The following is a 10,099-nucleotide window of genomic DNA, read 5'->3' as shown; positions in this document are numbered from 1 at the left end:
GGGTACCCGCGGGTACCCGATTTTACACCCCTAGGAATGAGTAAGGGTCAAGTAGGAAATGAAGAAAAAGAAAGAAAATATTTAAAAGATGAAATTTTATTTATCTCATTTTTTTCCATGATAAATTTACAACTAAAGAGAACGCACTCTTAAAAAAATAACTTTGATGAAAATAATTTAGTAGATTTTTTGGTACCACCGACGGAGAAACTATTGATTCTTCACCACCTCAAAAAATGCCTGCCAAATTGGACAATGGATCGTCTTACCTTGACTTGCGAATATTATATAATAAACAGAATAATCATAAAAATTAGTAGATGGTACGTCGCATTCCTAGATTTTGAACACCAATTAGAATAAACTGATAAGAACACAAATGCCAAATTCTGTAGAGTTTAAATTGAGATCTAAACAATACAATAACTGTGATGATTAATTTAGAAATGTTGTCCTAACATGTCATCAACGTAATATCCACAATGTCTTTCAGAAAGACATATTGATTGTTCTCTATAAACATGCTACATTCTATACAAATATGGCCTTAATTTTGCATTCAAGCACGATTATGCACTCTTCCAAGTGAATTCCAACAAATACACAATGGATACTGCAAGGCAATTTACTCCAACATAATACACAATTAACATGTTTATAAACTGCTCACTTTCAAGATCCTTGAGATGTTTTACATACCCGGGAATCTTCCAAATCAAGATTCAAGTACATATTCAATTTCAAGTGCCTGTGCATCCACAAAAATTAGTAGTAATCAAGGAAGTGAATCTTGTGACCTGGGTGTGGTGCTACCCTTGAGTAGACCAGCATCATCACCCATGGCCATGGAGAGGTCCACAATTTCTACCGCAAGAGCATTCGAATCTTCATTCTGTATCCCTTTCAAAACATCCAGCACTTCTTGCATCGAAGGTCTCATGTCCTTCTCCTGCTGCAGACATCTGAAAGCCAACTCTGCAACCAACGTAACCATCCTCCTCACCGAACTATTCGTGTGGAATCCAACACTTGAATCAACCAGCTCGTGCAATGTCCGGTTTTGAATCTTGTTGACAGCCATGTTCGACAAATTGATGTCGTGGCGGTGCCTGTTGGTATCTACTGCCTGCAGCGATGATATAAGCTCGATTAGCACAACCCCGAAGCTGTACACGTCGCTCTTTTCTGTGAGTTGATAGCACTGGTAGTACTCAGGGTCGACATAGCCGGGAGTCCCTTGTGGAGCAGTCGACACATGAGTGACGTCGTTGGGGAACAACCTTGACAACCCAAAATCAGCAACTTTGACATGGAAATCATTGTCCAGAAGAATGTTGTTGGTTTTGACATCCCGATGTATGATATCTGATCTATGTAGATAAGCAAGTGCATCAGCAGTTTCCACGGCGATTTGCAACCTAATAGGCCAAGATAGCAACCCCGATTTCGCACGTTTTCCATGCAGATGATCTGCCACTGTCCCATTTGCTACATATTCATACACAAGCAGTAGTTCTTGGCTTCTCCTAGAGGTGCATCCATAGAGTTTCACAAGGTATTGATGCCTTAACCGAGTCAGAATCTCGACTTCATTGATGAACTGCTCTGCGCGCTTGAAATTGTTCTCGTATAAGCGCTTAACTGCAACTACACGACCATCAGAAAGCACCCCTGTTTCAAAAATTAAAACTCACATTTTCAGCTCTTGTACTCAATATTATCATGAGGATGATGGAAGGGCGGGATACGAACCATAATATACAGTACCAAATCCACCATCTCCAAGTTCTCTAGAAGGATCAAATTTGTTAGTGGCTTCTTCAAGCTCGGTACAGTTGAAGACCTGCACCCCAAAATCCGAACTTCGCCTACCAAAGTCCGACTTGGTAGATGGATATGATAGAATGCTTTTGGTGTAATTACTCGATGGCGGGGAAAGGAGGCCTTTCGTGGAAGGAGAAGAAGTAATTTCCTTGCTTGTGATTTGGGAGGACATCAATGCAAGCCTCTGCTTCCTCTTTTGTCTACAATGGAAAACCAACCATCCCAGGCCAACACCAGTAAGAATCGCACCAGCTATGAAAAGACCTGCATATGCCCATCACGCAAACATATCCAAAAATTTCAGTTTAAACATTTCGGGTGAAATAACATCACTTTTACACTTGGGATGGCATCGTACCTATACTCCTTTCTGTATTTCTGCTTCCTGCAGCAGCCAAGAAATCACTAAATAAGAGTTTGTATAACATTTTATGAATCTGAACTAGTAGTCATACAACAACCAACAATTTAAATAGCGTAACCAACAAGTGCATAATCTATTTTACAGTCATACATAAAAAATGAATTTTCAAAACTGGCATTGCTGCAAGCAAAACAATCTTCTGAAGGTCGAAAAAGTTCAGTGCATCAGGTACCTGAGGAATAAAACCACACACACACACACCATGATCAATGTAGCAACCATTCAAGGAAGCATAAAACAAATAGAGACAAAGGAATTTATGAAAGTGGCATCCTTGAAGAAAAGTATGAGCCATTCGAACACACTATATACTCATCCCCACTCTGCGACTAGGGATCTACTAACAAAAACCTGCCATTCACAATGACTCATTAACGATCAAACAACAACCATAACATTATGGCCTTATCTACGATATGATATATATATTCGAGCCCAAAGTTTTTTTAGACCCGTACTTTGGTCGTTTTGCAAATGTAGGGCAAATTTTTTCGATCTTTGAATTGCATGACAAATTTTAAAAAATTCGGAATAAGTAGGACAAATTGAGCCCGATTGTCGAATTTTTCCTACAATTGGAAGCCCAAAAAAATTTGTTCTCCATTTGCAAAACAGTCAAAGTTACATGTCTAAAAAAACTTTGGGGTCTATATGTTCAAACAATTCCATCATGACGTTCTCTGCATCAACCAGCATGAACATGAGCAATCAATGATATCATCTTACTTCCTAAAGCACCAAACATTCCAATCAATAACCAACAAACAGGGAGATAATAGAAACCCAATTACCGTCAGAAGGAGTAGGTGCCGGTGGAGGCGTCAAAGCAAAAGGACAAAGCTTATCGCCGCAAATGCAAATGAGTTTATCGGTCTCAGCACTAAACCCGCATTGCCCGCTCATTCTGTTGCACTCAGAGCACAAGCTCTCATCCTGCACGCTATAACTCACGTCGAAACCTTCCATCAACGCCTCTCCAAGATTAATCGTGGAGTTCGTCAGCAGATCGCCGGCGGCCCTCAGCATCGGCATTCTTACACTAATGTTACAGGATATGATGCTCAAAATAGGGTCGCTGGGAACCGGGCCGATCCAATAAAATGCGCCCGTGTAATTCAAATCAGTGGAATTGCATCTGATGCGATTGTCCCTCGTGATACTCAATTCCGACGCATTGTTCCCCGCCGAACTTAAGCGGGAGGTGTTGCAGCCGTAGAACATAGTGAGTTCTTCGTTTTGGGTGAGATTATAGTAGAAATAAGGGGAACCTAGGGTAATGTTGCGAAAGTCGGAAGGGCATGTATTGCTGTAGAGATCGGAGTGGGCGAGAACGAGTGACTTCTCAGTCTGATTGAGTCGGAGGACGCGGTAGGCGGCTGAGGTGTGAGCCAGCTCGGTGGTGTTGCCGTCGCGGCAGGCCAGGGCGAAGTCGGGGAGGCCGCAGTAGGGGGGGCGGTCGCCGCCGTGGAAAGGGAATGTTATGTTGGTGATGGAGCCGCATGAGAAGGTGCGGTCACAGTTGGCGTAGGTGTCGGACTGGCAATGCGCCGCCGCGAAGAGGGCGGCGGCGAGAATGAGGAGGAGGGGCATTGCGGAAGAGCGAGGGAGATGGAGGCGGCGAATTTAGGCATGGTGTGAAGGTGGAAGGTTGGAGATATTTGAACGTTGAATGGGAGCTTAGCCGCCTTTTGTTGACTCACCTAATTTGAATATCGTTTTCCGAAGCTGGGAGAATCTATTATTGTTAGAGATCAATGATTCGCAATTTTTATCAATAATTTTCAACATAGCTGCCTTTTTTACTTATGTTTCTACAGATTGTGTTTTGTTGCATATATATATATATGGTTGTGTGGGGTTCTATTTGTAGCTAATAATAGATGTTGCGGATTAATTAAATTAATTTGGAACATGGAGGATCGTAAAAGTCAAATAACCATCAAAGCAAATCCATAATTGATGGTGTGTTCTTTGACTCATTTTGCTGACATAGATAGTGAGATTAATATTTGATGGTTGGGGCTATTTCGTGGTTGGCCCAAATTGAAGTCAGCTTTGTTAAGAACTTGATTGCCAAGAGAATGAAACGGATCCGGGAATTCGAGCTCCGTATCAGTTTTCTGGATTTGGGGTCCAAGATTCTTAGGTTTTTGTATCAATAAAAGCTAGTATCAATTTAGAATTAATTTGAATAATTTAAGACTGAAAAAAATAAAGAAAAAACTCGTTCTTCTATTATTTTCTTATACTAAATTTTTTATTGATTTTTTGTTAACTTCAATAGACAACTAATACTTTTCATTGAACTGTGGTATCAGGCTAAATACATACAGATTTTATATATAATTTCAGTTAATTAGAAAAAAAAATTCATAAGCCTTGTAGCTTAACGGTATTCCTCTCTTCAGCACATGGGATCCTCTGTCCCACTATTTTGTGTGTACCACTATGTACCACTCTTAATTTATTATAATTTTTAATTATATTTTTTTCAATTTTAATTTATTATGCTTTAATATTATAAAAAGATAATTAATAAGGGTTCACTCATCCAATTAGGATTTATAATTATTTTTTATATTTATTTGAATTAATAATTAATTATTTAGGTTCATTAATTCAAAGTTATAATTTTTAAAAATTTTAATTTTTAGTTATAAATATTAATTAGAGTTCATAATATAATAATAATTTTTATTTTTATAAAAATAATTATAAAATAGATAAATTAAGAGTGGTATACACAAAATAGTGTGACAGATGATTCCATGTGTTCTTCTGAGGGTGAGAAACTTGGGTGCTAATTCCAATCTCTTCACCCCCCAAATAAAAAAAAATGAAAAAAAAGGTCATAAAGAGGCAATGGCATAGTAACTATCACCGTAACACAAAGTTAGCCGCCTAACACTAATTAATCAAGACAACACTCCGTCATTATTTCTCAAAATTAAGAAAAGTACGTTCTACGAACAAAATCACAAGTTATTATAGTATAATTAAATTTTCTATTCAAGTGTTAGAAGTTCCTTAATCACTTCTTGTTGCATATGTGTCTTCACATCTATGCATCAACTATTTACACAAGAAACTTTAAGGACTTAATTGCTAATTCAGAAACATGGAGGGATTGAATGGCAATTAAGTAAGTTTGCATTTGTGATTAAGATCTCAATCGTTCACGTTGGATCGACGGATGAGATTACAGTTCAACTAGTTAAGAGAGATATAAAATCTGTATTCAGTTGAATAGTGAGATAGAGAGATTTGGGAGCAAGAAGAATATGGAGAATAGTTGTAGATTCAAAGTTTGTTGTTGTAGTGCATGTAATTCTTCTTTTGTATCTCGTTCTCTTTTGGAGCAATCAATCATCAATAATACATACACTTTCACCCGTGGACGTAGATCTTTCACCAAGTAAAATGGTACACACTAGAAGCACACAACATGGAAGAGTCAAGTTATAATAAGTGGTACTAAACTAGGGCCGATTCCTTCTTAAGCTATCTGGGCGATCACCTTTCACTCCTATACAATTTAAGGTGCTTCTATATTAAATATATCTATGTACATGTATAATATATGTAAATCTTCTTCTTGTATACGTAATTAGGTGGTGGGCGTAGTTGGTGGGGCCTTTTTGATATATATCTTGAGTGTTAATCTAGTGTTTAAGTTACATGACAACAAAAGATATCTACTTCCTCTCCCTTTCTATAACTTGCATTTTTTAAGGTAGAAGCTAGACTTGGTCAACACTAATCAAAACAAGTCCTTCCATCAATACCGTCTCACTCCAAATCTCTTACTTTTTTATTTGGACTGATCCCATTTAAAATGTCCTATTTCATTTTAGAACACTCAACAAATAACAATTACCTAATAAGTTAGGTAATATGCCACAAAAAAAGCTACTCTTTATATTTTCTCTCTTATTTAATTTGACATAAGTATCTCTAAAAGGGGATATATATCTTCTTTTTAACTTTATTAGAAATAATTCACTTTATATTTAAATCACATGCGTACTAAAAATAAAAAAATAAACTAGACATTTGAGCTGAGACGAGGGAATATAATAAAAAGAATTATTTCAGGAAAGATAGGTAGAGAGTACATACCCTTGGATTTAGGCGGCGATCTATAATCAGTGACGGTGCAAGCATCAGATACATAGGGCGGATCACGGCAATAACAAACTGTCTTGTTGGTCGTCAAATCGTAGCCGCACCGGCCTTGTGACGCCGTACAATCGCTGCAACTCTTGCTCTCCATCTTCCATCTGATCTGAAAACCATGTTTCAGAGCTTCCCCCAATTCCGGCGTGCCGAGAGGCTCATTGATCGCCACTAAAGCCCCCGAAACTATGACGCTAGCATCGCAATCCTTTGGCCCCACAGCCGCCCCAGGCAGAACATAGGCGCCGCCAGCATCTCCACCGCAGGGGACATGCATCAGAAAGCCAGGGTTGAAAGGGCAGCCGTAGAGAAACGTGTAGTTCATACACGAGGAGGCGTAGTCGAAGACGGAGTAATCGAGAGTGGTGTTCGCCATGACCGAGGGGCAGGCGCTGCTCATCGTGTCCTCCCTCGCGATCCTCATCGTCTGCGAGCTACCGTCCATTTCCAGCACGCGATATCTCAGATCCATGATGTCGATGTTGGTCACATTGCGCCGCTCGTCGCAGCTCAGGACTAAACTGCGATGGCCGCAGTACTCCGGATCGCCGGCTCCCCGGAAGGGGTAACCGATTCCGGTGATGTTGCCGCCGCAGCTGAAGGTGTTGCTGCATTTCCGGTACAATTCGCTGCCGGAGTCGCTCGATCCGATGGAGAATTTGAGGATGAGGAGGAAGGAAAGCCAGGAGATCATTTGGAGGGGAGGCGTGGGGGGCGACGATGGGGTTTGCGACTCTAATTAGGCAGTGGTTGGAGGGAATCTTGAGGAAGAAATTTTTTAAATGGGGGAGGTTGGTACATGATACTCATGGAAAGGGATGTAGGGTAAAATAATTGTTGGACTTTGAAACTTTCTATGGATATGTCTATTTCATTGTACAATCTATGGAGTGGGTAAATACATAGTTTTGCTACATTATTAAAATCTTTCCTATATATTGACATTATGCTTCTTGCTTTTACAAATTAATGAAATTATGTTGATAATTTCAATAGATAGTTGACATAATTTCAAAAAGTAGTTGACATATTTATTTAAGGAAATAAATAATACTAATACTTGGACGTGGAATAACGATTATATTTCGACCGTATTTTGTTTATCCTATCTTTTCTCCAACATATTTATCACTCTTTTCTCTATTTTGATTCTTTTAAAAATGATTAAATTTGATTCATGAAAAAATTATTCAATATATATTTTAAACTAAAGATCATGACTAAATATTTAATTTAGAGTAAAAATCATAAGAAGTAGATTTCAAATAAATAAGTTTCTCTTCTATCTTTAATGCTTTTTTTTGGAAAATATTATCACTCCTTAACGTTAAACACGCATTTACTTCTTTTTTTTTTTCTTTTTCTTTTTTTCTTCTTATTTTGCTATATTAATTTTAAGGTTAATAGTGATTCATATTCCAAAGTTTTAGAGTTTTTTCAGAAAATATCCTGAACCTTCATTTTTTTCTAAAAAATTTCGAACTTTCAATTTTTCCATAAAATGTCCCACTATGCAAAATCTGATGACGAAAAAATAACAAAAAAAACTCCGAACTTTTAGCGTTTTCCGAAAATGGTGGTTCCTAATATGATTTTCCAACAATGACAATCCCCAAAATATTTCATTCGGCGAGATAAGTCATTTTTCCGTCATTGAATTTTGTATAGCGGGCCATTTTATGAAAAAAACTAAAAGTTCAAGATTTTTTAGGGGAAAATGAAAGTTCGGGACATTTTATGGAGATTGCTGAAAGTTTAGGACATAAAAACTATTAACCCTTAATTTTATTTCTTTTTCAATATTTTCATTCTCTATTTTTGTTTTTTTAATGAAAAATAAATAGTAGGTTTTATATTTTACAAATTTTTAATTATTATAGTTTTTAATGCAATTAAGGTGAATGAAAATATTAGTTCATTTTATAACTCTTTAATTTCAAAGATCAAATTTTTTAAAGTGAAATTTGTATTAATTTTAGTATACATTTGTAGATAAATAATTATTTATATATATTAAAAATAGAATTAAATATTTTTTTTATTTATGTTTATGTATTAGCATATTTTTTTTATTATGACACCTAATGCTTTACAATTATACTCCGTCCGTCCACGAAAGAACTTCATATCTTTCTTTTTTGGGACGTCCACAAAAAACTTCCTATCTATTTTTGGACTATGCCCCACCACTTATAATTACTTACTTTTCACTTTTTCACAACTCGATCTCAATATTAATTATAACACTTTTTCACCACTCAACAACTTTTTCTCTACTCTCAATACACTCAACAACTTTTTTTTCTTAAAACCCGTGCCACTCCCCTCTAGGAAGTTCTTTCATGGACGGAGGGAGTAATGTGTAATGATAATTGTTATTATCAAATAATTTAATTATTTTACAAATAATGATAAATACTCCCTCCGTCCCTGAAATGGCTTCCTCTTTGGGGACAACACGAGTTTTAATAAAAAGTTGTAAAGTGTATTGATAGTGGAGAAAAAATGATATAATTATTATTGGAAGTTGTGAAAAGTGTTATAATTAGTATTGAGAGTGGTGAAAAGTGAAAAGTAAGAATAAATAAAGTATTATTAGTGGTGGGGTAGGTTTCCAAAAATGGAAAGAAAGAAAGAGGAAGTTATTTGGGGGACGTCCCAAAATGGAAAATGAGGAAGTTATTTTAGGGACGGAGGGAGTATATGTTTATATACAAATATTAAAATTATATTCAATTAATTTTTATAAAATTTGAAATTATATTTTTTTAAGAAAATTTTGGTACTCCCTCTGTCCTTAAAATTTATACCTATTTGAGAATGACACGAATTTTATGAAAAATGATTTTGTATGTTGTGAGTGGAATAATAGTATACTTTAATTTATTGTAGTAATAAAGTGATGACTCGACAAGCATCGCGCACCCGGATCGGCTGAGCCCCATGAAGGAATATTAAATTGAATTAACGTTCCGTTTGCCCGATGATCGTTTCTTGGTTATTATTAATTTACCATACAACGATTAAAACCTAACATGCTCCTATAAATTTAACAGCTGCACGTTGGAGTTCAGAAATACCTGAAGAATTCAGAAGAATTCGTCAATCTGTCGCTGACCAGGTCAGCCAACTTCAACGCTCCGTTTGACCCCTCAAACGACCTCCAATCGTATTTCGCCCAGAAATACGACTTCTTCGTCTTCGAGAGAGCTTTCCGTGGCCGCCTGATTCGTCTGAATCGGAGTTCTGTGGAGGAAGTTATGGCCATTTTACGGAGACTGCCAGAACATGGTTTCCTGCGAAAATCTGACTCCAGCTCTGATCTTCTCGACTGTATCCCGCTCAGCTTTCACCGTTGGATGGACAACGATCTATGAAAGTCCCAAGAGAGAAATAAGTCCCACACGTTTTTCTTCCCTGCGCCCCACAGCTCTCAAAACCCTAATATTTTATCAGTGTGTTTTCCTGAGAGCTGACAGCTGTATTTAATTAAAATTAAATACGTGTGGGCACAGAATTAGTGTAGGAGGCGTTTTTCTCTCCTTCTAGGGCTAGGAGTCTTTGGGCCAGTCCAGGGACCAGATACAAGGAATAAAGATGGGCCTCAAATAAATTAATTTATCTATGGTCAGCCCAGACCATAATTAATTTATAAATATCAGTTCATTCCACTAG

At 37.2% G+C, this 10,099-nt stretch overlaps 1 protein-coding gene across 2 annotated transcripts; it reads right to left on the bottom strand.

Moving 5' to 3' along the window:
• Window positions 1-586: 586 nt before the first annotated feature.
• Window positions 587-7,222, bottom strand: LOC131023833 (LEAF RUST 10 DISEASE-RESISTANCE LOCUS RECEPTOR-LIKE PROTEIN KINASE-like 1.4). 2 transcript variants are annotated; one of them, XM_057953444.1, is made up of 4 exons: window positions 6,368-7,222; window positions 2,183-2,209; window positions 1,753-2,088; window positions 587-1,671 (listed from the first exon to the last, which is right to left on the bottom strand). In XM_057953444.1, exons 1-4 carry the CDS (start codon window positions 7,116-7,118, stop codon window positions 776-778), a joined length of 2,010 nt encoding a protein of 669 aa, XP_057809427.1. In that variant the 5' UTR covers window positions 7,119-7,222; the 3' UTR covers window positions 587-775. The 2 variants fall into 2 exon arrangements, with proteins under 2 accessions (XP_057809427.1, XP_057809426.1); XM_057953443.1 differs by lacking the exon at window positions 6,368-7,222 and adding an exon at window positions 3,040-6,049.
• Between the last annotated feature and the right edge of the window lie 2,877 nt (window positions 7,223-10,099).

This window comes from Salvia miltiorrhiza, chromosome 4, assembly GCF_028751815.1.
Source record: "Salvia miltiorrhiza cultivar Shanhuang (shh) chromosome 4, IMPLAD_Smil_shh, whole genome shotgun sequence".
Taxonomy (NCBI): domain Eukaryota; kingdom Viridiplantae; phylum Streptophyta; class Magnoliopsida; order Lamiales; family Lamiaceae; genus Salvia; species Salvia miltiorrhiza.
Note: the sequence above shows the minus strand (reverse complement) of the source record. Positions and strands in the feature narration are given on the sequence as shown.

Coding starts and splice junctions, on each gene's coding strand:
- LOC131023833 (XM_057953443.1), bottom strand. CDS start 3,838: ATGCCCCTCCTCCTCATTCTCGCCGCCGCCCTCTTCGCGGCGGCGCAT. Junction 2,089..2,182: donor AAATACAGAAAGGAGTATAG/GTACGATGCCAT, acceptor GGGCATATGCAG/GTCTTTTCATAGCTGGTGCG. Junction 1,672..1,752: donor ATTTGGTACTGTATATTATG/GTTCGTATCCCG, acceptor TTTTTGAAACAG/GGGTGCTTTCTGATGGTCGT.